Raw genomic sequence first — 27,306 nt, 5'->3', positions numbered from 1 at the left:
TAAAATCATCATTAAACTTAAAACTTCTGTTTCAGATTATCGTGGTAAAACCACCAATGATTTAGTAGGCCTAAAACAATTCCAGCGCTTCTAAGAAAATCCAATCCTAAAAGCATCCTGTTATCCTTTGTTGAGGGGAGCGCAAATAAAGTTATGCAGAATGATCTTCCTTCAATGTGAATGTCTACCTGAGTCATATGGACCTCTTTGTCCCTTTGAATACCGTCGGCAAGAGTGACTTTCCTAGTAGTTTCTTAAATTACCATATTTATGCGAATCTAATGCGCATCCCCATTTTAAAACTTTAAATAATAAAAAAATTGTTTGTCGGCGAATGTAATGCGCATCAATGATATGAGGAATTTATTGAATCTTATTTTATACAACAATGGATTTGTATATAAACTAGCAATTAATGGTATGATAATTTTCTTTAAATTTAGATACCATATTTTATACAACAATGGATTTATACATAAGGTAGCAGAACATAGAATTAACCTATTAGTGGGCTATTGTCATGTGACATGTGAAACAATCATTGTTAATTAGCACTACCGTATATATGGTACCTATCGTAAAATATGAATATGAAATAAATCGTAACATTTCTATCTAGCTAACAGTTTCTACAATCAGTGCTTAATAGTAAACGTCTTTATTCACTAATGTTTTCATCACTGGAATCCTCGCAGCTCTCTTCGTCAGAAGCAGATTCATTTCTTCTTTCCTCATCATCGTCATCCTCGGCGTTCCAGAGCACGTCATCGTCACTGCCATTCAATGAATTTGCAATGCAGCATTTCTTGAAAGATTTCACAATCATTGGTGCTTCGATGCTTTTCCAAGCAGCAGAAACCCAGTGTGCAACAATGTGCAGTGCAGCACGCTTAATTTTTCTTGTCGGGGTCAATACACGGTTTGGCTCACAAAACCATTTTTTGTACTCCGCCTTAACGTACCCCTTAAAAGGTTTATTTATACTAACGTCCAGGGGTTGTAACACAGACGTCATCCCTCCAGGAATGATAACAAGATCACTGCCTAGGCTGTGCATATTCTTTTTTACGTCGTCGGTGAGATGACCACAAAATGTGTCCAGACAAAGCATTGATGGTGGATTAGAGAGCCCACCGGGACGGCGTTTCCATACATTTCGGAGCCAATCAAGCATTAATGATTCCGTCATCCACCCCTTCTCTTGGTTTCGAATCAGGACATCATCTGGGAACAGCTTTTCATTCTTAGGGGTTTTAGGGCATGTTTTCCATTTGAAGATTAAGAAAGGGGGAAGTTTGCACCCGTCTGCTGTTATTGCCAGCATCACTGTTACGCGTTGTTTTTCACATCCCAAAATTTTGATGATAACTTCCTTAGTCCCCTTCTCTGTAATGGTGTAATTACGAGGCATATCAAACCAAATCGCCGTCTCGTCAGCGTTACCAATTTGCCCCATTGAAAAATTCTTTTCCTTCCGAAGTGTGATGACACACTGCTGAAATGTTAGTAGTTTTCCCTCAAAATCTGCAGGAAGCTTATGGCGTCTTAGACATAAACCCATCCGCTTCATAAACCGATCCACCCATCCACGGCTAGCCTTAAACTCTTGTTTCGGTATTCCAAGAACTTCAGCCTCCTCTTTTGCTTTATTTCTTATGGTGTCACTAGTCACAGGTTGTCCATTCTTCCTCCTTTCCCGTACAAATTCCAAAACTTTTTCTTCAATTTTAGGGTGTCTTCCTTTGCGAGGGCCAGTGAATTTCTTTCTACTAGCTTTAGTTGCAAACAGTGCCAATTTCTGTTGCCGCCACAAGCGAACATTGCTCTCAGCTACGTTGAACTCTCTCCCTGCCTTTCTATTGCCATTTTTTTTTCAGCATAAAGAATTACTTTACGTTTAAAAGCAGCATCATATGACATTCTTCTCTGTTTGCCCTCCATTTCGTGACTACGTACTCTGCAGTTTGTATCCTCTATGCAATAATGTGTCAACGATAAATGTAACGGTAAATGTAGTCGAGAAATTTGGTTGACGTCATCAGCGAACTTTGCACTCGAATCTAATACGCCATCGAATCTAATACGCACCCCAATTTTGAATACTACATTTGGCCAAAAACGATGCGCATTAGATTCGCGTAAATACGGTATGTTCCTTGTTCTTTCAAGAGATTATAAAATATTTTTCACGCTACAGTGTGACTAGCGCCAGTGTCGGAGCAGACAATTCCCATACATCCGTTAAATCTGACACTTAAAAGATTCGTTTGAGGTGTCTCCACAGACAATGTATATAAGTTTACAGCTTTGAAATCGGCTGATTCTTTATTTAAAGTAGGACAGCATTATGGACACTTAGCCTTAATGAGCCTGATTTTCCATAACCATAACAACTAATGGTTAGTCGATCTTCTCTCATGCCAGAATTCCTTGTCGCTAGTTTTTAACCAATTTGATGGTTATTTTTGTAATTTTTGAGATCACTACACTGAGAAATTTGTAAAGTATCCTTACTGACTTTTCTACTTCTGATGTTTTTAGTTTCTTCATATAAATCCAATTTATCAGCCAGTTGAAGAGGATCAGTCCACTCAGACCAATGATCCACAAAATGTTCTCTATACTCAGAAGGGGACCATCTTTTAATTTGGTCCAATATCATCACATCCTTTAACTTCTCAAAAAGTATTAACTTTTAATTCGTCAATCCAGTCATCAAAGAAATTTCTCAAATCAAAATAAAAATCTTGCCATGTACTATTAGGACTTTTGCGATGCTGCGAAAATACTGTCGGAATTTTTCAGCACTTAATTTAAAACATTTTAAGAGAATTGGTGTGATGTTGTCATAATCTTGAGCATCACCAGCAGATTCCTTTGCAGTTAGTTTTTCAACACCATTAGGTAACAAACCTAAAAGATACACTACCCATTTCCCTTGAGGTACGTTGAAAATTGTTAGTTAGCTTTCAAATAAAGTGAGAAAAAGGCTCATGTCAACAGTTTTTAGACTAAAGTGAGGAATTAAAGTTTGTAATTAAAACATGGGAATATCAATGTCCGTGAGTTTCAAAGCAGGTACAAAATCATGAGTAGCACCTGAACTAGGTATTTGTATTTCCAATTTCTCAAGCTCGTGCTGGTGTTCTTCTATTTCTTTCTTTTTGTTATATTCACATTCTTCCCGCTCTTTTCTTTCATTAAAAATCTCATTTCTCCATATCTTTTCATTCCGGAATTATGCTAAAATACTATATATCTTTTTAAACTCTGCATTATATCCCTTACTTATAAAATGGCATCCTTAATATCAACTATTGTCACTTTATTCAGTAACGCTGACACTAAGTTCGCTTACTAGAACACACATATCTTGTTTATGTCCTTTAGCAAAAAATGACATGGTGACGTGTTTCACTTGATTCTTTGATGAAAAAAATACTTTATTATGGCACTAAATAGAAGGTTGTAATGAGGTCACCTTACCCAGAAAAGATCTATAGTCATTTTACCACAGACTGTCAATACACGGACAGACGAGGTATTCTTTACCTAAAGTTTTAGGAGCTGGATCCAATGGATGTGGATGCAAGTACTGTTTTTGGAAAAAAAACTGAGCAAAAGCAAAGTGAAAATTCTTACAGTTGAAAATTCTTACAGTATAAATGTTGGGCATAAAATAGTCCTTTACAGTGTAACAATTATTTATTAACACTTTACCAACCGCTAGCAGTTTAACAACATACGCACATCTGACCAGCCGCTCAGTCGCAGATTCTCCTTATTAATAAAATGCGGATGATATAGCAAATGGCAATTGTTTATCACCATGGCTATCGACTGATAGGCTATTTTTAGGTAGCCCCGAGAAAAAAAGCAATTTAGGCTAGTGGTCGGTAGGCATTGGTGAAAAAAAGCCGATTAATAGGCTATCTTCAGTCAGTAGCCGTCGGCGATAAAAAGCCGATTAATACACGATCGGTCAGTAGCCATTGACGAAAAAAGCTGATCAATAAGCTATCCGTCGATAAGCATTGGTGATAAAAACCCGATTAATAGGCAATCAGTCGGTAAAGTGTTAACAGGTTTAAGTTACACACAGACATTATATTTAAGAAAATTACAGAACAAAAGTCTGATACAACCTATCAGGTTCATCACATGGCTTTTACTGAAGTATTTCTCTGGCTACTTACCAGAGGGCACCCTCATTGCTGCAGTTAGTCCAACAGTTTATATTAGCAGCAGAGTTTATACTAAAGGATTTGTTACAATGTTAAAATTAATTCTGTAGTTTTGATAAAGGAGGATCATTTGACCATTAAACCCTTTTACAGGCGGTGGTAAATATCTTATCACTAAGCAATTTGTTTTCTAGCAGCATACGGAAAATTATTTACCAGCGCCCGATATCAGGAAACTTCCTCTGGAACCAGAGCTTCACATTTTCTGTAATAGATGGCTGAAGAGGCTACGTAAACTGCAACATTTCTGCATTCATCCAGTTTTCAAGCAAAATGGAGAGGGTAAGCATGTACTCTTTTCTTATTTTATTGTGTAATGATATATAAAAATACATTAAAAGCTATATATTTTGTATCTTAAATGTTTGATAGCTAAATTGTATTAAGCATTTAAAAAATATAGCGAAATATTTTGTTTTATATATATTTGAATTTGGTGGTAAAATATTTACCACGGCACGCTTAGTGATTTTAGAGGTGGTAAATAATTTACCACTGCCTGATAGAAACACAGTTTTACTAATATTTTTCGCTTTAGAAATAGAATTTTGTTTGGCATGGTACTTGATTTCTTTGTATATCTAATACTTTTATATTAGCATTTCAGTAATTAATTATTTCTAATATTAATTATTATAAACATTATGGAAAATATTTAACATTCATTTAGGATTACATAAATATTTATGTATTTAGAAATTAAAATTAAAATATTACTTTAGAATGCTATAAAGGTAATATTTTGATCAGTATGTTCAAGTGATTTCAAAATATAAGTAACTAACTAAATGTAATGAATATTATTTTAGGTAAACGCATTGAAGAAAAAAAAATAAATAATCACCGAGGAAGCTGTAGAGCTTTATTTGTACTGCCTTCAGATCCTGAAGATTCCGAAAAAGGACTCCATCACGCAAGAACTGCAGGCTTTTTGGGAAATCCTAATTATGAAGGGGATCAATAAATTACCTTAGATTTGTACTGGTCTTCTGACTTTTTTTTTTTTTTTTTTTTTTTTTCAATAACCAAGAAATCTCGTCAATTATGCCAGCAAAGAGATTAAAAAAATATCCTTTCAAATTTGCATATCAATGGCAATCAAAAGGCTGTCCCTTGAAATGAGCCAGAATTTGACAAATCAGAGTAAATGTGTTCTTTGATCACCCATTTAGATAAAAATTCAAGAAAAATATTCAGACTTCAATCTATTGATGAAAAAATTGTAAAATTCAAAGGAAGGTCCACAATGAAGCAATATATGCCAGGGAAGCCTGTAAAAAGAGTTTATAAGATTTGGGCTAGATCAAATGCATCAATTGGTTACCCATATCAGTCTGAAGTTTACATTGGGAAAAAGACTTGAATTTAGTTTGAGATTAGCTCACAGCCTAATTAGAGGCTTCTCTAGTAAAAAACGACAACTGCAGTCAAACTGGATATTAGCGAAAAAGGAAAATGCAATTCCAAGGGTACATCTGAACAACTAATGCTAGAACACACATGCCAGTCAGAGGAGAAAGTTACAGAAGGTGCAAATATTGCAGCACAAAAGTAAATCAGAAACATACCAAGGTGTTATGTTCAACATGTCATGTACCATTCTGTGTTGCTTCATGTTAAAAATAAAAATTAAAATTAAAATCAGTAGAAGTAGTGCATTTGGTTATATTTATATCTGTAATCAATTTTATATTAATTGTCGATTTTATATTATATGTATATTTAAATAATCAAGAATAAATAGTTTTCATCAAAAATACATGTTTATTTGTGATATTTTTGTAATTATGATTTTTTTCTTTTGCACAACTCAGTAAAATGACATTGCTTATACCAGGCTGCGGTAAATATGTTACCACCCCTATTATAAACAACAGAATTCCAAAAATAGTATTTTTGGTCATAAACGAGCTATTTTTCCCCAATAGTTGCATAAAATATGAATTTTGACAATAAATGCCCTGGGCCCGATTAAAGGGTTAATAAATGATCCCATGGTTGTTTTGTAGAGTTTTTCCCTGGAACTGATGGCACTGCTCAAAGTTCAAATGGTCTGCTGAAACAACCAGTAACAAAATTATCTATTTTGTTGTAAACAGTTGAATTATTGTGAACTTTAAAATACTGTTAACAACTTGGTATTTTTTTATTATTTAGCATGTATTTAGTATACTCAGAATAGTTGACTGTCATGTAATATCATCATAAATGTTTTACAAGCAGTACAGAATATTATGTAATTTTAAAAATAATTATTTTAAGTATTTATTGTTATAAATTGAATTGATTGTTTCTTGTTTATTATTTTGTTGAATAAAATCCTTCAATAGGGGGCAGAATGTTGCTGCCATGCACTTCAAATTTGAATGACATTATCGTCTCATACTGTCCAAAATTATACAAAACAAATGCTTTAATTTCTCTTCTCATCGAGAGTAGGGTAAGGTCGAGCTTGCACGAAATTGCATTTTTGCAAATAATGCCAAGGAAAGGGGATGTCTTGGGTCATTGAATGATTGACATGATATCAGTAATTTTTTTTAATGAAAAGCTGGGTACAATGTAATCTATAGTTTCATGCATTTGTTTCATCCTATTTTCTTTTCTCAGGAATATTTACATTTCATAGCGTAATTTTTACAAAATATCTTGAAATGGTGGACATGTAATCTACGGCAGATGCATACACTTTCCACTATATCCAGTGTTCTCAATTTAGGTTGACTACTAGTATAGACACATCGGGGTGCGTAGAGCTTTTGCTACAGATTTAGATTGTTCTGGAAGATCAAGTGCATGTAGGCTATTCAGTTAGTCGGTTGATAATCTAAGCCTAGTGAAATTAAACTCGGCCCCTTCATATAAAAAGTCTCTGTGCTTTTTTGGTACATTTTTTTAACAAAAATTTTCTTTATTGAAAATCAATTTTAATCGAGTACATATTGACAATTGTTATCTATGATCTTTTGCCATTTTTTGGGTAGCTTCATAATTCCATTGGTGTAGAACTTCTGTGGTTTATCGTAAAAAAACTTGGGCAAGTGATTTTCAGCAGCTCTTCAGTCAGCCAGTCTTTTTACCATCAAGAGAGTTTTGCAGAGACCAAAGAAAATAGTAGTCAGACGGTGCAAAGTTCAGGCTGTATGGAGGATGCATCAAAACTTCCCAACCAAGTTTTGTCAATTTGTTCCAAGTCATCAAAAATGTCTGTGACTGCACATTGCCATAAAGAAATACATGAAATACCTTTCCTTCTGGCCAATTCTGGTTGCTCTTTCTGTATTACTTTGTTCAAATGGTCGAGTTGTGCACAGTACATGGCTGAATTGATGGTTTCGCCAGGTTGAAATTTATGTGGCACCCAAAAATTGAGCTTCTTTTTGTAACCTGCTCTTTTCAAATGATTCCAAACTGTCAGGTGGTTGATGTTTAGTGCCTCTGCTATTTCCTGACAGCTTATGTGTCGGTCTTGCTCCAGCAGTTGCAAAATTTCATTGACTTTTTCACTGACTGGCTGACCAGAGCGAGGTGCATCTTTGATATCGAAATTTCCAGAACAGAATCAAGCAAACCACTTCGCGATCCTTTGTTCACTCCCAGCATTCTCACTATATACTTCACAAATTTTTTTATGTTTTTTCAGGCTTTTTACCTTTTTTATAGTAACAAAGCACCACATAATGTATTTCTTCAGATATTTCATTCATTTTCAAATCAATATAACTTTTTACACAAGCAACGAATTAGAAAACTATTTTCACAAACAATGGAAACTGAATGCCACCTTTTAAGCACATGTACATTTGAAACAATCGGGTGAGCGTTGCTGTATATATAGACATCAACACCATGTAGTGGCAAAAAAACGTGGAAACATTTTATATGATTCAATATATAAGCAGTGATATAAATAATTAGCCCATGTAGTATTGTTAGTGTTATATTACTATTTGTTTGTTTTCTTTGATAAATAGATTTGTGATATTTTTTTGCTTTTGTATCTTCGATGATGGACTGATTTTTGAACAGTAATAAGCATAATAGTACATATAAAGAAAGCATGGCTTCAACCAGTGGCATGACCGTGAAAAAATGCAAATATCATAAATATGATGACAGTTATTTAGAGATTGGTTTTACATCAACGTAAATGAATGGTGATGAGACAACAATGTCTATTGTGTATGAAAGTTTTGCCAGTGGAGTGCATGCTTTCAAATAAACTAAAGTGCCATTTAGAAGCTAATCACAACATAGTTGCCAAACCTTATGATTATTTGACAGGAAATTAAAAGAACTGAATCAATAAAAAATACTTTTTAAGACTACATCAATACTAAACAACACTTTGCCATCTTGCAAGGTGGTTTACAGAATCGGGAAATATAGGAAGCCTCACTACCATCACAGAAGAACTTATTCTACCCACTGCTGTAAATATGAACATCATGGTTGTTAAGTCTGCTGGGAAGCTGTTTTTAAGGTGTCTTTCTCCAATAACACAATAAGTAAGAGAATACAACATATGGCGGAGGATATCAAAGATATATTAATTGAAAACATTAAAGCAGTTGAATTTTAATTGCAGCTAGCTGAGTCTACAGACAATAATAAGGAAGCTTATTTGATATGCCACGTATGGTTCATAGATGGCAATAACATTAAAGACTTTCTGTTTTGCAAAAATATCACTGCAGGAGCTAAAGCTTAGGGCCTGTTTGAGATTCTTGATATCTGAAAATCAATTGAATTGGCCTAAGTGCATTGGTGTCTGTACTGATGCAGCTCGTTCCATTTGTCTGCTATGGAGAATTACAGGCACTTATTGAAAGCAAATCCCAAAATGCACTGCAGACCTATTGCATTATTCACAGAGAAACCCTTGTGTCAAAATATCTGAGTCTTGCACTGAATCAGGTGTTAGAATGTGTGTGGAATGTCAGAAAATTTATAAAATCTTGTCCATTGAGAGCAAGGTTTTTTTTTTTAAAAAAAAAAAAAAAAACACTATGTCAGGATATTGCAACCAACCACTCATCTTTATTGTATGATAGCAGTGCATAATGGCTCTCTCGTGGTAATGTTTTGTCATTTACCTTTGAATTGCAGCAAGAAATTTTTATTTTCCTTAAAGAGGAAGGATACAAAGATGCAGAAGATTTTGCTGATGCCAATTTTTTAACAAAACTGGCATATTTGTGTGACATTTTTAAAAAGCTAAATTCTCTTGATCTTGCTCTGCAGGGAGAAAAAAACATGCACATTTTGAAGTCAAAAGAAAAAATATCAGCTTTTGTAAAAAACTCAAAACTGTGGAGATGAAAATTGAGTGAAGATGCAGGGAACAATTGTTTTTTAATATTGCGGAAATTTCTGATGTCAAATGACCATCTTTCTCAAGATATATGAAACATGTTTGAGGGGCACTTATCACACCTAATTCTCAGATTTTAGAAATATTTTCAAAATGAAAATTTTGATAGTTTTGCATGGATGATTCATTTAACACTAGTGCTCTATCTGAATTTACTTCTGCGGAAGAAGAGAATCTTATTTGGTTATCTTGCAACAAAAGTTTGAAAGCCAAATTTGGCAGCATGGAAATGACAGAATTTGGGATTTTGAATAAAAGATGAATATCCCTTTCTAGCGATATGGCTCAGTGGATTTTAATTCAGTTCGCTATGATGTATTTGCACAAAACTGAGTTTGAGTTGTTTTGAGTATGCTGTAACAAAATGCAAGTATAGAGGAAAAATCAGCATAGGAAAGGAAATGATGGTGGCCGTCTCCAGTTAATGCCATGATTTGAGAAAATGTGCAGTGATTATGTCACATTAGTTATTAATTTAATGTTAATAAAGTAAAGTTAAAGAAGAAAGATACCAGAGGGGTTTTTTATTATTATTATTATTATTATTATTAAATCTTTTACTCCTGATTAGTCATACTTTTACTTAGGGTAGAGTGCCCCGAAAAAATTTTAATTGAAAAAAAGCACCACAACTCTGAAAAGTTTGGGAACCACTGTACTAAACAGAAAACATTCTTAACTTATTACGAAGAACAATTTATGCATGTACTTTGTTATACTTTTTGATTAATTTTTATACTATTTGCTGGTCTCTGAAATTTTATTCCTAGTGCAGTGTTAATATACAGGGTGTTTTAAAATAAATGGTGCAGTTTAAAAAGTGAATAATAAATTGATAATTTACTTACACATATAAAACCCACACCGTAAGCATTGGCAACTGTCCAAGTTTCTCATAAGCTACCTGCTGTTTGCTTGTCATGCTTACTGTGCAGCCACAGCCTCAGTTTCCAAGACGGTGCCGCAACAAGTAAAGGTTTCCTGTATGCTCCGTTTTGAGGTCTCCAGATCTGTGGTTTCAGTGCAATATGAGTTTTGTGCTGTGTGGTGTCCCAGAAGACAGTGCATGTCCCATTTTTCTTCAAACCAGAAAGTATGATCAGTGACTCATTTCTAGATGCATTGGAAACCTCGCTGTTATCTAGGATAATACGATGATTACATTTTTCAATTGGATGGTGCTTCAAACCATTTTCACAAGAGCTTCTTAATTGTGTCATTCACCTATGATGAGCTCGACATATTGCAACAACAGACAGCAATCTTTTCTCCTGACTATCTCATTCTTTAATACCATGAGATTTCCTTCTTTGGAGGTTTGTTAAAATTAAAGACTGAGTTTAGGTAACGCCAATGCCTGTGTCCACTGAGGAAGTTTGTGGTCGGATAAAGTATGCACTGCAGGCTGTCACAGTGGACATGCTACACCAAGTAGATGTGTGTAATGTGATCAGGGCTGCACATATTGAAGGATTGCAATTAATGCATCAAAAATGGGGACCGCTACCGATGCTTATGCTATAAGGTTTGCCCATATAAAATAATACATTGATTTATTAACAATTTTTAAAACAGCACCATTAATGTATAAATACCCTGTATTGCTAATTTTCACTTTCCATTTTGAATATAACGCTGAATTAGGGTTATGCTTTAATTCTTGGGTAAAATAATTTACATGTGTAGTACTTTGTTATATTCTTGTTTTATTTTCAAACTGCTGCTTATCTGTGTCAACCGATTTCTAGTCAAATACTAAAGCGATTGTAGACTATCCGCATTTCCAAAGAATTTCATAGCGAGTTCAAAGTAGCGTTAAATACAGAAAATTCATCTGACTTACCAATATTATAACTGTAGGGTCCTATTTAGTTTTACTAATAGTTATTTTAATTTGTGAACCTTTCCTGAATTCTCTTATTCCCCTCAAATTTCCTTGCAAGGATGTGAATGAGTGGGTGACCTGTTTCGCTGAACTACAATTCTGAGAGCTGTTTCTTTCGACATCATTTTCCAGCAAAAAATAGCATATGTGATAGATTTTTTTTAATTAAGGGGAATAATTTTTTAAAATATGTTTGTATATGCATGACTTTACTTTTCTGCTAATTACTTTTAAATTGAAATTGCATAATCAGCGATTATGTATATTTACTAAAACATAGATTATGTAATAATGAGAATATACATTTAATTTGTATGCTATTATCTTCATGTTCATAATTAAATTCTTCTTAGACTATAAAGACATTAAGAACTATATTTTTATTATAAATGCTACATATTGAAACAATGGAAATTTATGGATTTATTCTTATGAATGATGAAAAACATTTGTATATACATTCACTAATAAAAATCTTATTCATTACATTAATACTAATAAACCTACATCAACAACTTCTATACCATCGCATCTCTCTCTCTGCGTGTATGTAAATATATGACTTATTATATGTGTGTGTATATATATATGTATGAATACACAAATGAACATTGCCAAAAAGTTTATTTGGAGTTACTTCTAATTCATATAATGATTATGTAATTGGCAGCAACTGTAGTCATCAGTTCTTTGCACATTATCATGGATATGGAATACACAGTTGAAAAATAATTGAAGTGCATTTTGTGCATTAGGCTAGTCATTAAAATACACCCACTTACACACAACCTTTGCATTCATAATTTAGGAATTTAAACAAAAGAAACTGAGCAAGTAGCCTTTATGAAATATTTAACATTTTGAGGATAAAATAAATATTTTTCACTCATCACAAAGCATATATCAGTAAATGACATTACATTGTGTACATAAAAGTTATTAACTAAATATATGGATACAAAAATGTTATTTACAATAATAAAAGCAGAAATGATGACAAGCCACTGAATGTACGATGTAAAGGTATTTTCAAAAATATATACAACAGATCATTACAAGAAATCGGAGCACAAAAAATACAATTTAAAAGTAATGATTAATGTAATAAACACAAGCCATTTTGCCAAGGTACTGAGTTAACAGTATTAAAATAATTACAAAATATATTTTGTATATACACAGAATCTGGAAGCAAATGTCTCTTTCACCAATCTGAGCGATAACAGATTCCTGTTTGGCTTTCAAGTCTATTTACCAAGTAAAGATGGTAACCCGTTTTGTGGAACTACAGTTCCGAGAGCTGTTTCTTTCGACAACATTTTCCAGCAACAAATAGCATATGAGATAACAGTCTAAGATGTAAACTTACAGGCAGAGGAATAGTATTCTGCAGAACATGGACAATAATAGTACAAAATTAATTACATTGTAGTTTTCCTTAAAAGGCAGTTTCATCAAAGAAAATTTCCCAGCAATCTCCTGACACTATAAGCAGGCATTTGATCTTCACTCTTACACAGAATTTACAGTTCTACTAAAAATGTCATATTCTTAAATTTATTCATTAAAAATTGCTATATTAAATTAAACAGTAAAATCAATTTAAAATAATGATTTATACTTAAAAAATTAAATAATTAAAAATAATAACATACTAAATGATTAAAATTAATCACATATTAAATAATTTAAAATATTAAAACAAAGTTGATGTCAATCGAAACACATGGTTCAAGAGGTTGTTGCTACAAAACAAATTAAAAAAATCATGGTAGCTACCAAAAAAAAACTTTGAAAAAATTGTCATTGCCACAAAATAAAAATGAAACTAAGCATGACATCATTTCAAACCATCTACATCATTTCCGGGAAAATCCAAGATGGCAGCAGCCAATCCCCTTTTCTGTGACGTCAATTCCAAATATCACAGGTTACTACTGCCCTTAATGGTTCTCAAGTCTTACCCTTTTTTAAAATTTTAGTAAATTTAAAATTTCTTTGACAATTTATCACCCTTAGAACATAGTTACCATATTTAAGACTTCATATTTTTCAACTTATTTTTGTGAAATATGTTTTTAACAAAAAAAATTATGTCCAAGTATTTTTCATATTAAAAATATATGACTAGATATATTAGATTCAGCTACAGAACCAAAAATGGTTTCCAAGACAAAGCAGAAGAGAAGACAAAGTCAATCAATTATGAACACTAGCATATATAAATTTTAAATTATATTTTATCAAATATGAAACCTACAAGAAAATATGTCAACTATGAATTCATTTTATGTAAAACATAGTAATCTCAAAAAGTGTACCACTTATCAAACAAAGCTTAGATGCTTAGCTTTGATACTTTTAAAATCACAAAGCATTCAGTTTTATGCCACAATGGAATAACTTTGAATGTAGAAGCATTCAAACCAAAAACACATTTATGATTTACAATAAATAAAACTGCATGGATAACCTACCTCTTTTACGGGTCTTAATACGTTGACCTGATAGCGTTGGTTTCTCTGTTTTCTGACTCATACAAAAGCAGCTGGGAAGAAAAGTGAATTACATAAAAATTAAAGCATTCTACATTTAATGACAAATGCATTTAACAAATAAAATATTACACAAGAAAAGTTTAACTTTTTTATTGTTTTGGACATAGTTACGTGAAATAAAAGTTCATAAACATTCACGGATAATTCATTTTGACAACACCAAAGGCAGTCATCAGTTTTCAACTCTTAATACTTTTCAAGTTATCTTAATTATTAAAAAAACTATAAATTGGTATATTTAGTATATAAAAATTTACACTAATTTACATTTTTGAAAACATGAAAACTTTTAAGCAGCCAGCCCATTCACAGAAACTTAAAGGCTCAGTACAAAAATATGGTGAAAATTCTTAATTGCATTCTGGATTGGATTCTCAGGAACAGGAAGACCTAAATACTTTTGATATTTTGTTCTCATATAAATCTGATTTTTCTATAATTTTTTTTTTTTTAATTAAGCATTTCTCTTTGGAAGTTGACATCTTGAAAGGCTTAAAATCCATTTTTGAGTATTGTTATAAGATGTGGAACAAGAACCATTTATTTTAATTTGTTTACTGTACACAAAACTACTGTAACAAAGAGTGCTCAAAAAGATTTCTGCAGAGTTATTTCTTCATATATTGACTCTAAATGTTGCTATCCAATTATAAAATGTCTAAAAAAGTAGACAATTTTGTAGAAACAACTTCTGCTCGATGACGGACAGGATTGTATAAGCAACAAAATATAACATTTTGTATATCTCTGTTCAGTGAATAATAAAATATTCATTATATTTTAATTAAGTAAACAAAACATTCCATTCCTTTCTACAAAATTACAACACTTCTTTAGGACTTACTCAATAGGTCACGGTTCTGATTTAGAACAGAGAGACTAAAGAATTCTTTGGTTCTGAAGACATGCATTCACTTTTTTAACCACTGCCGTCAAAATAAAATGCACATGAAATTGGTTATTTTCCAAGATTGCCAAGACTGTAACAATAACCATGGGGAGTTTGTATTCTGAGAGAAAACACTTGAACATGTATTTCTCAGAATTCTAATCAGACAAGCAACATCATTTTTCCTTTTTCATAATATGTGCTTTTCATCAAATGCATTTCTGCTCCTGTGGGCTAGCTCATTTAAAACATAACTGCTCCCAATTATTTCTGTTTTCAGGCTTGCTGTTACATGTGCATATTTACGATGCCCTAAACCATTTAGTTCAAATTATAATAGTCCCTTGTTGATTCTGTTTCCTGAAATGCATTTAGGCTTTCAAAGATTATCCTGACTGCACATCCCCCTAATTTCCTTGCCTCAGGAAAATTCCTCTATAATATTTATTCCATGAGATAATAGCAATGCATTATTTATATAAAGTTTCTATGAAAATGCAACATTTTTAGAGGAGCTATAATGTAGTCTTTTTTTATGCATTTAAATTAATCATCATGTTGCAAATTGGTATGAAACATATATTATCACCATAAAAACTTGGTTTATGCTATTTATTACTTAATATCTAAAAGTCAGAGGCATAAAAATACATTTACGTATTGATTTGAATTGTCTTGGGAAACAAATGGTGTTTCTCAATAGTAAAAGGTTTAACATTTACAAAAGATTTATTAAATTCTAAAAATACAAAATTAACTAAAAACTAATTAAACAAAATGTAAAATTTAAAAATAAGCTATCAGATTTTCATTTAACATGAAATTCTTAATCTGCAGGGGGAGGACGACACGGCGCGCAATGAACTGGAAGTTGATCTGTCAGCACTATCCTTATCTTCAGGGCAGATGTTTTTATTTTATTCGGCTTATAATTCCTTACTAAATGTAGTATTTCATCTCAATGTACTCTGTCTTTGACATGATTTAAATCAAATTCCTTGTCATTATAAATATCACGAATACACATCAAATAGTTTTCTGGTTGCAATTTTCTAATTTCGACTACGTGTAATGTATGCTTTACGCATGTGCGCGTTGAAAGAAATGTTTAATAAAGTAAACAAATAAATATAAAGCTTTTTTTTTTAATTTTGATACCCTTTAGATCATAATTGCTCTTTATTTCATAAATTACGGTTTCATATTTTTAATTTTATAATTTCTGCATGCCATCTTACCAGATTTAAATTGATAATCTATAATCCGGAAAAACCGATAATCCGGAATAGCCGAAGTCCCGACAAGTCCGGATTAAAGACTTTTGACTGTATGATGTTTATCTGAATAGTTGAAAGTCTAATCTACCTTTTCTCTGATTTTGGAAGCAGAGATCTGTGTCTCTAGGTTCTAAAACAAGCACATTGGGAATACTTGTACAGTAGTTGGTACTCGTTATAACAGCTATCCCATTACAATAACCAGTACAAAAAGTCGTCCTCGACTGCATATTAAAGCAATTTTTGCTATAACTGTCACATGTTACAGCATTCTTTTTCTGTTGGATGCAAGAGGTCATTACAATGAGCTTTGTCGACAAAATGAAACAATTATAAAAATATATTTTCCTCAATTATCATATCAAATAAGATTTCATTACCATTAAAGACTTACATTTGGTATTAGGAAAAGAGCTTACATAATTTTCTTAAAATTAGATACACATCATAAAATTCTCTTAATCAGGTATTCTGGTAATTGGGAAAAACGTCACAACTAATCAGCTGTTCTGGTAATTGGGGAAAACACCACAACTAATTAGCTATTCTGATAACTAACTATCCCTTAAAAAAAACTGTGAAAAGGAGAAATTTTAATTTTAAACAAAAAGAAATTGGATTTAAAATGCTTTATAGTACAGTGGGTACAAAAAGTATTTGCACACATACATTTTTGTTCACAATTTATAAGAAAATGCATTAAGAAATACAAAAATTGGCATTTAAAAAATAGAATAAGCTTATTCATTTAAATTAATTACAAAAAATACAATAATATTAATAAAAAACATTTTTTGCAACAATATTAAAATAGCTTATGTCAAAAAAGTATTTGCACACTCAACTCAACTTTAGCAAATTTGCATTTTTATGCTATTATTTGACAGTCATCCCGCAGCAAATAACATACGTAAGACGACTATAAAAGGAGGTGTTGTCGAAACGTTATCAGTTGATTGTCGATTTCAAATTGTAATGGCACCTAAGAAATCTGAATTGCCGATTTCGTTGAGAGAAAAAATTGTTTCTCTACGTGAAAATGGCCTAAATTATCGAGAAATAAGTAAAAAAGTAAATGTTTGCTTCTCTACTGTTCGGTATATTATAAAACGTCATAAAGAAAGAGGATCTACATCAAATAACTTGCTCTCTGGACGCCCAAAGAAACTTTCACTGCGAATAAAGCGAAAAATCATAAGAGAAGCATAGAAAAATTCATTTGTTAGTGCAATTACTTTAGCCAATGATGTCGCTTCAACATCTGGAGTTCAAATCTGTGCCCAAAGTGTTCGAAATGTCCTGCACGTTGCACACATTTATGGGAGATCTCCAAGGAAAAAACCTCTCATAACTGAACGAAGTAGACTGAAGAGACTTGAATTCGCTAAGGAATATATCAATATGCCAATTGATTTCTGGAAAAATGTCATATTCTCCGACGAGAGTAAGTTCAATATCTTTAAATCAGATGGCAGGAAATTAGTTTGGATAAAACCTTGTACTGCTTTTCATACCAAAAATGTGTTACCTACAGTTAAACATGGAAGAGGTTCTGTTATGATTTGGGGGTGCATGGCTAGCAAAGGAGTTGGTTATTTGTGTTTCATTGAAGGGAATATGACAGCTCCAACCTATATTGATGTGTTGCGAGATAACTTGCCACAAAGTGCAATAAAATTGGGTATCAGTAATTCGTACTATTTTCAGCAAGGCAATGATCCCAAGCACACTGCCGGTATAACACGTATGTGGTTTCTTTATAATGTACCCAGAAAACTTGCCACTCCACCACAATCACCAGACTTAAATCCTTTGGAAAATTTGTGGAATTCTTTGGATTTAAAAATAAGAAAATGGAAGATTTCAAGCAAATCTGTCCTTAAACAAGCCCTTATTGAAGAATGGCCGAATACTGACCCTACTGTTACAGAAAATTTAATTAAATCAATGCCAGCAAGATTACAAGCAGTAATAGATGCTAAAGGAATGCATACTAAATATTAGTTATTTGAGATTTGCTTACATATTTTATTTCTTTTGTATTCATGCAGGTGTGCAAATACTTTTTTGATACGAGATATTTTAATTTTGTTACAAAAAAGCATTGTTATTTATATTATTGTAATTTTTCTGTTTGTTTTGGATGATTAAACTTATTCTGCTTTGGCAATACAATTTTTTTATTTCTCAATGCTTCTTTTTATGAATTGCAAACAAAAATGTAAGTGTGCAAATACGTTTTTTACCCACAGTATATGATTTTTTAATGTTATTCAGTATTCTAATACATGATAGCAACATAAACAGTTTATTGAAACAACTTTGGGGGATATGTAGCGCCCCAGAACTAATGGATGTGTAACAGACAATGTCCCCAGAATCTTCACCCTAAACTTACTCACTCCTTTTTATATATTGGAAAGCATTTTACATGCAGCTATAATAGAAAACAATTTCTTGGACCTCCTCAGTGGGAATGTTTTTGCATCCCTTCTCACAGACATGCCTCCAAAAACACAATAACTGCTTTCACAAAGAGCTTGATCTTCAATTCGTATTCAAATTTGCTTTTAAATTATATTAGTACAGCTTCATTTTGGGGCAATTCCTGATACTGCCTAAGTGGAACTACACAAAAATGAAATGGGAATGAAAGTTAATGGGCCAAAACGAAAGAAGCTTAACGCCCCCACTCAACTGTCCTTATTTATAACTATACAAAACCCTGCTTTTGCACTTGTAAAAACAATACACATATACGTTTTTATAGAAGCAAAAATGTCAGTCTGTTTCTATTTTCTGTCTAAATTCAAAATAAACATGTAAATCTAACATCTAAAGGCCTTCCAAGGGCTTGGTCTCCTATACAGCTATATTTCTTGCATATGCCTACTTGTGCCACTGGTTACAAGTAGTAACTTGTATCCACACATATATAGGGAGCCAAAATGAGAAGGAAAATCAAGACTACAAATTGTGAGTTATTGTTGTTTTTGTAAGACAGAAATCAAGTAGTGCTAGCTGTGTGAAATTCATCACCAAAATCCTGGAATTTATAGTGCTAATCCAAAAGTTAATTCAACAGCAAGATTATGTGGAAATGTCAAGGCAAATGTCATCTACAAAAAGTCTATCCTAGCTTTGTGGAAAAGGAAAATGTTCCTTAAGCTAGGATAGACTTTTCATAAGTTAAAAAAGAAAAAAAAGAAAATAGGTAATAAGCTCTTAAAAAATTCAAAAGTTTGTGTCTGAAGAATTTCAGAATGCAAAACAAATGTTTATTATACACAATTCTGATTTAAGTGATTTAAGTTTCAAACTACAAAAATATAACTATTTTACACTGAAACAAACTTTAAATCACAAGCAAAAGGTAAGGCATTTGAATATATTTCTCAATCTAAAAACAATTTTTTTTTTTTTTTTTTTTTTTCCAGAAAACTTTGCAATGGTGAGTAACCTATCATTATTTCATAAATTCATTAAGTGGTGATTTAATGGGAACTAAATACACTGAAAGTAAATTGCAATGTGTTTACATACAAATGCATTCTTATACTACAATGCTGATGATCAGAATGAATGGAAAATTGCTATCATGAACTATTATTCATAGCATAAGTCTGACTCAATAGGATCATCTGAAGTCAACATTAAAAACATCTTTTATATCACTCCAAAATTGGCAAAAATAAGATCAAAAGAAATGCATGAATACTTATCAGACATTTCAGAAACATGGCAAATGAAATGGTACTTGTTTGATTTCTTGTCAGTCCTCCTGGTACGTAACAGGGTTCTCTGAATCATAAAATTTTTGTTATGCCTTTCAAAGCTACTTTTCTTCCATTTTTTAATTAATAATGTTCTCATACCTGGAAAAGTTGTTCAAACAGTTTCTGAATAACTAAATACTAATTTGTTTCAACAAGACATTTTAAACTGCAGTCTATTAAACCTCAATCACATTATGTTTCGGCTAAGCGGGGCTTGACATCGAAAGAGACAATTCTCAGAACCCACACAATTCCAGGAAACCCACGTAGCTAGGTTACCATTTTCACTTACTACAAAGACTTGAACGCCAAACACTAATCGATTATCACTAAGATTGGGATCACGTGATGCTTCAGAAGCAGAACTTTCGTCTGTTTGGTTGTCTCTATCCGGGGCAAAGGTCCAGCCAAGATATTTTTGGTAAGGTTTGAAAAACTCCTGTGTAGCCACAACATCATTTCCGTAGCTAAGTGGGACTTCGCTTCAGGAAGGGATCTTTTTTCTAGGAATCCTCCTATTTAAACCAGTGCTACCAGAATCTAGTTTCTCAGAAAAGTCTCATCTAGCAGGGACTGTAGCCATGTGTGATAACCTCATTACACACAATCAATTTTCTACACCATACTACATTAATTTAAGAAAATATCAGATTTTAACGAAAAATTCCGGCCAACCTTAACATCGTCTGTGCAAACAGTTCACATTGCCATGTTTAATCCTATTTTATCAAACGATTTTTGGCATTTGAAAAAAAAAAAAAAAAAAGAGACTTGCTTTAGAATACTGTGTTGCAAAATTAACTTGACATAGAAGTTCAATTGCTCAGTGCGGCATGAGCTGACTAAAGATAAGGACAGATCTGTTAGGGCCTGCTCTAATCTACTTGAATATCAATGCAAGGATAAAATTCTGGACCGAATTATCAGTGATGAAAAGTGGAGGTTGATCTTTACATTATGGTAACTTGGCGATTTTTTGGCGAAAATTTCGCGACCAACTTCCCTACAGGAACTTTCTATTTTTTTTTTCCTGCCGCCATTTTGTCTTCACGAAGTAAAGACATGTTTCTTTTCTTTTTATCTACTGAACACTTCTTCCAACAATCTACTAGCCAAATTGCACTTATGCTAGAAATTTTATCTAACAAAACTGCTTAATCATGACAAATATTCACTGCAAAATTGGGAAAAAGTGCACAATACCATACTCCTTAAGCGTTTTTCAAAATAACACATACACATAAACCATGTCACGTCGACTTATTTTTACTTTAAAAAAACATCCCAGAATTACACAAAAATGGCATTGCGCACACTCTTCACTATATCCATGTACACTGCTTTTTTCTCATAAATTAGAAAAATTTCACGAAAATACATGACAATTTTTTGAATCTTTAAACCCGGTAAAAAGAACATATATGAAATTACCTGATCGCGAAAAATTATATACCCTTTCCAAATATGAACATTTCCACATATAAAATAAATAAAATATCCAAAAACTTTTACCTCTAAATCATCTATTATATTATAAACGTCACCAATGAATTCATACCGCAAGCATTACAAATACTTAGTGTCAAATATTTAAATTATTTACATGCACGTTTACTTCAACTAAAACGTATACCAAATTCCTACAAACATAAAATTCACAAAATAACTATCATTTAATTAAAATATCACTAAACCATGTACACGTCAACTTATTTTTACTTAAAAAAATCCCAGAATTCCACAAAAATGGCATTGCGCACACTCTTCACCATATCCATGTACACTCCTTTCTTCTCATAAATTAGAAAAATTTCACGAAAATGCATGACAATTTTCTGAATCTTTAAACCCGGTAAAAAGAACATATATGAAATTACCTGATCGCGAAAAAGTATATACCCTTCCCAAATATGAACATTTCCAAGTATAAAAAAAGTAAAATATCCAAAAACTTTTACCTCTAAATTATCTATTATATTATAAACGTCACCAACGAATTCATACCGCAAACATTACAAATACTTAGTGTCAAATATTTAAATTATTTCCATGCATGTTTACTTCAACTAAAACGTATACCAAATTCCGGTACTTTTCCGTTTCACCGGCGCAAATCTCGCCAAGCAGACTTTATTGGCGACAACATACAGTATACACATAAAAAATATTAAAAAAATTTTAGTTCTAAGAATTCTTTTTTTGAAGGCATAAACATTTTAATATCGCTTAAAACTTTATAAAAAGACAATAAATAAAGACAATAAATTTGTAAAAAGACATTAATTTAAGAATTTACTATGCTTTCATGGTTTAACATCCTAAGTCTCCGGTTCATATCATGTGACCCCAAACAATCTCATCTCACGTAAACTACTCTACAAAAATCTAATTCTATCAGTAATTATCTACATTAATTTCAAGTTAAATCTTAATTTGGAACACAAGTTTAAATGCAAGAAATATTTCAATGCGTACGAATAGCTTACTCAGAAATTATGTAAAACTGCAGTGCTTTACTTCACTAATGCATTCTCATTAGAATTGATAAATTTAACCCTTGACTTTCCTTTTCTATATTTTCGGCTTCGGGTAAGAGCTGTGATTGCATCCTAACTGACTTAATTACGGAAAATGGCCTTAGACACAAAACTGATATATCTGATAAAAATTCTATGTAACTATATGCCAGTATTGAAAGAAACAATCAATCTGATAAGAAAAAGCTGCGACTTGTTTTGAAAATGAGGCGTAAAAGGTTACCAGCGAGAATATTCGTTTGGCATCCGTTGTACCATTATTGGCGACTTTATCGCTTGCGCCGGCAAAACGGAAAAGTATCCAAATTCCTACAAACATAAAATTCACAAAATAACTATCATTTAATTAAAATATCACTAAACCATGTACACGTCGACTTATTTTTACTTAAAAAAATCCCAGAATTGCACAAAAATGGCATTGTGCACACTCTTCACTGTATCCATGTACACTGCTTTTTTGTCATAAATTAGAAAAATTTCACGAAAATGCATGACAATTTTCTGAATCCTTAAACCCGTTAAAAAGAACATATATGAAATTACCTAATAACGAAAAAGTATATACCCTTTCCAAATATGAACATTTCCAAGTATAAAATAAATAAAATATCCAAAAACTTTTACCTCTAAATTATCTATTATATTATAAACGTCACCAACGAATTCATACCGCAAACATTACAAATACTTAGTGTCAAATATTTAAATTATTTCCATGCACGTTTACTTCAACTAAAACGTATACCAAATTCCTACAAACATAAAATTCACAAAATAACTATCATTTAATTAAAATATAATTAAATTCAAAAACACTACTTAAAATATAAATAAGCACATACATTAATAAAAATTAGCTTACAATCCTAATTACTTTAAACTAAATCATTGCTAATAACAAGTTTCGGTTAATCTTTGGATTATGGTAACTTGGCGATTTTTTGGCGACCAACCCTACTACAGCAACCTGCTAGTTTTGTTTTGGACACCATTTTGTTTTCACGAAGTAAAGGCATGTTTTTTTTTTCCTCAACATTTTTTTCCCCAACAATCTGCTAGCCGAATTACACTTATGCTAGAACTTTTATGGAACAAAAGTGCTTAATCATGATGAAGATTAGATGCGAAATTGGGAGAAAGTGCAGAATTGCAAACTGCTTGCCGTGTTTTTAAGAATTGCAGATACACGGTATCCATGTTCATGTCGACCTATTCTCACTTAAAAAAACATCCCAGAATTGCACAAAAATGGCATTGCACACACTCTTAACTATATCCATCTACACTGCTATTTTCTCATAAATTACAAAAATTTGCATGAAAATGCAGGAAAATTTTCTTAATCTTTAAACTCTAAAAAGCACATATATGAAATTACCTGATCGCGAAAAAGTAGAATACCCTTTCCAAGGATGAACATTTCCACGTATAAAATAAATAAAATATCCAAAAGCTTTTACCTCTAAATTATCTATTATATTATAAACGTAACAAACGAATTTATACGCAAACATTAAAAATAGTTACAAATACTTAGCGTCAAATATTTAAATTATTTCCGTACATGTTTACTTCAACTGAAACGTATACCAAATTCCTACAAACATAAAATTCACAAAATAACTATCATTTAATTAAAATATCACTAAACCATGTACACGTCGACTTATTTTTCCTTAAAAAAATCCCAGAATTGCACAAAAACGGCATTGTGCACACTCTTCACTGTATCCATGTACACAGCTTTTTTGTCATAAATTAGAAAAATTTCACGAAAATGCATGAAAATTTTGTGAATCTTAAATCCGGTAAAAAGAACATATATGAAATTACCTGATCGCGAAAAAGTATATACCCTTTCCAAGAACCAACATTTCCAAGAATAAAATAAATAAAATATCCAAAAACTTTTACCTCTAAATTATCTATTATATTATAAACGTCGGCAACGAATTTATACGCAAACATTAAAAATAGTTTCCTACTTTTGGATTCTTCCTGGTTTTTTTCCGTCTTCCTTATGCATTTCCTTCTACTAAATATGTTTTGTGAAAAATTAGCAAACACCAATATACATTTAAAAAATATCACATCACCGCTAAGAACATTCTTTGTGCAATCATTAAAGAAAATCACGAGCTTTAAACTAAACTAAATTTCACAAAACAGCATATTTGATAGTAAAAATTTTATGATGAAAGATACATCACACATTTTTAACCAAGAATTACAACCCCAGTAATATTTATCTATTTTCTGATTTAACAAAAATATTTCTCTTGTATTCAGTAAAGAATGATCAAAGAATGCAATTTCTTTATATTAGTAATAATATATACTTATATCTAAACAGAAAGCTTCAATAAACTCTGGGAACTAAAAACTGTGCATTAAGTTGTAATGCAACCTATTCATAGGACAATAAGCAACATATGGATTTATACATTTTTAAAAACCAAATGACAGCATAGTAACATTCACAATAAATTCATATTGCATTATGTTTACTACTAAATATGATACAAATTTCACTATTGTCGCAATTTGCAAAAACAAAAAACGGTCTTCTCTTCCAATGCAACACTCATTAAGAAATAATCTGTATTTTTTGCATACACTCATTTCATTATTTTCTGATGGAAGAATATGTGTGTTAAAATTTTCATATCAAACAGAAAACTGCACCGACACGTCATTTAAATGTCCCATCTATCTATACACACACATACTATGTGTACAATATTACATATATTCATGTCAGATCGGGAAAGCAAGGCAATGTACTCTCGCAGATTTAAGCACACATTTTTTAAAACTGTGCATACATTATATCTCTTTGATTAATTTCTTTTTTAATATTACTACCTTCCAACGTACTAAAAAAAATGAAATTCTTATCTACTTACGCCTTTTCAAACAATCCCTCTAAACGACTACTGACCTCAGTACCTTCCCTATAACGTGTAATGCCAATTCTACCTGTATGTCTAGGAGCATGGAAACTACAAGCTTTCGTTGGTGGAAAAGTATATGACGTCATCCAGAAAAAGCGCAAATCACTTTCACCTTAAACCCGTATTCACCAACTTTTTTAACTCATGAGTTTCCTTCTTGATCAGTGCGTCATAACGAAATCGGTATGAGATACATTCCCCAAGAAGAGGAAAATATGGTCACATGAATAATGAACAATAATCTCTGCATGTGGTGTGTTTACGATGGAGTATACAGCAGATGTGCCACTAAAATTAAAATTAATTGCCTTACAACTTTTGAGAAAAATTAGAAAGTACCCTTGGAAGTAATCTCTCTTTCCTTGTTGTTAAAAAAAATGTCTTCTCTTGTTCAAGGGAAAACGTGTCATCAATATTTGTTTTAAAGTAATGTAGTATAGCAAGATAATTATAACAAGATTTTTTAAATGAAAAAAAAAAAATTAATACGAAACATCTGTACGAATTTCTGCAGAAAATATGGTAAGATTTATAAATTTTTCTCACGCGCGATGCTTACCCATTCATGTTTTACTTTATTAGGAATATTAAGCTTATGACAATTAGCTGAAAAATATTTCAGAGACCTTGAATAACGTTTTCCAAACTTTAAAATGTAAGTATAATAATATAAATAAATATTCATAACTCTTACATAGTTGTTCTAAATTATTGAAATATTAGAATTTCTAGGAGGAAAGGTAAAACCCCACACCAAAGGGTAAAACCCCACACCATACCAAGCCAATTTTCTCTTATCAGTACTAATCACAGTGCCATAGAACATGTTACGCCACTGAATTTTTATTAATTTCATTACGGTGTGTTAACTAATTTAGCTGTTATAGTCAAGTTTTAAATCTATACACATAAACTTCGGAAAGTTAATTTTTTTTAATACCTTCCATTGTAGGTATTAGACTCAAGCCATATGAATGTAAGAAAGAAGAATGTATTGTTTCCAAATTCCTTGTCAAATACAGTCAATTTTAATGAACTTATTTCGCCTGCATATACTAAGAGCTACAATATCACAAGCTGAACCAATATTTTAATATAAAAGGATGCTTTTTTAAGAATTTATACTTAATTCTAAATTTTTATGGAAGATTGCTGAGCTTTTTACTTTAAATGCTAAATTAGGATGTATATTTATTCCCTGAAATTCAGTAGCTTTGTTAGTCCCTAGGTTCATAGGTGCATTAGGTAAAAGCACTAGACGTGAACTGATCTGTTTCGTATGATAGATCTTTTCAATAAACACACCTGAAATCTTTTTGAGCTATCTAATTTTACATTAAAATATTCTATAGATAAATTAGGTAACTTAGAAAATAATTTAAAATGTATACTTTGAATGTATAAAGTGTACATTAAAAAAATTATTAATTTCCCTTCACATTAATTTGATAACATATTTATACGTCATACGACGTAGTTGTGTTGTATTTTATATGTGTTGGGTACGTGCTCAGTGATGATTACAAGATGTACACAAACATCGTTTATAACAGACAGACAGACAAAGTAGACAGATGTCTTGTTTTGCACCCGCTAAGTCTTTCTGCACCGATGGGCGAAAAATCAAGCATAGGTGCGAAGAAAAGGTTTATAGAAAGGGGGGCAATTTCGTATTTGAGGAGAGTAAAAAGGAACTTCGTACATTTTTTACGAGTTCAAAAGGCCAGAAAGAAAAGATGGGACAAAATAAAATTTAAAATAAATGGCCCAAAAATAATACAGGGGAAAAAAAAGGGCCTAAAGAAAGAA

The 27,306-nt window shown here is 31.9% G+C and overlaps 1 protein-coding gene across 1 annotated transcript in view; it reads right to left on the bottom strand.

The window, feature by feature from the left end:
- LOC118197030 (eIF5-mimic protein 2-like) overlaps positions 1-25,599 on the bottom strand; it is a 121,495-nt gene extending 95,896 nt beyond the window's left edge. The window contains exons 1-2 of the mRNA XM_035368498.2: positions 25,450-25,599; positions 13,981-14,051 (exon numbers count right to left, since the gene is read on the bottom strand). Coding sequence (XP_035224389.1) covers positions 13,981-14,051; positions 25,450-25,583 — 205 coding nt within the window. The 5' untranslated portion in view covers positions 25,584-25,599. The remainder of the gene's footprint in view (positions 1-13,980; positions 14,052-25,449) is intronic.
- Between the last annotated feature and the right edge of the window lie 1,707 nt (positions 25,600-27,306).

The sequence above is a fragment of the Stegodyphus dumicola genome, chromosome X2 (assembly GCF_044657685.1).
Source record: "Stegodyphus dumicola isolate Sdum_Otavi_A_Nest chromosome X2, ASM4465768v1".
NCBI lineage: Eukaryota > Metazoa > Arthropoda > Arachnida > Araneae > Eresidae > Stegodyphus > Stegodyphus dumicola.
The sequence above is the reverse complement of the archived record's forward strand: the minus strand, read 5'-3'. Positions and strand labels throughout refer to the sequence as shown.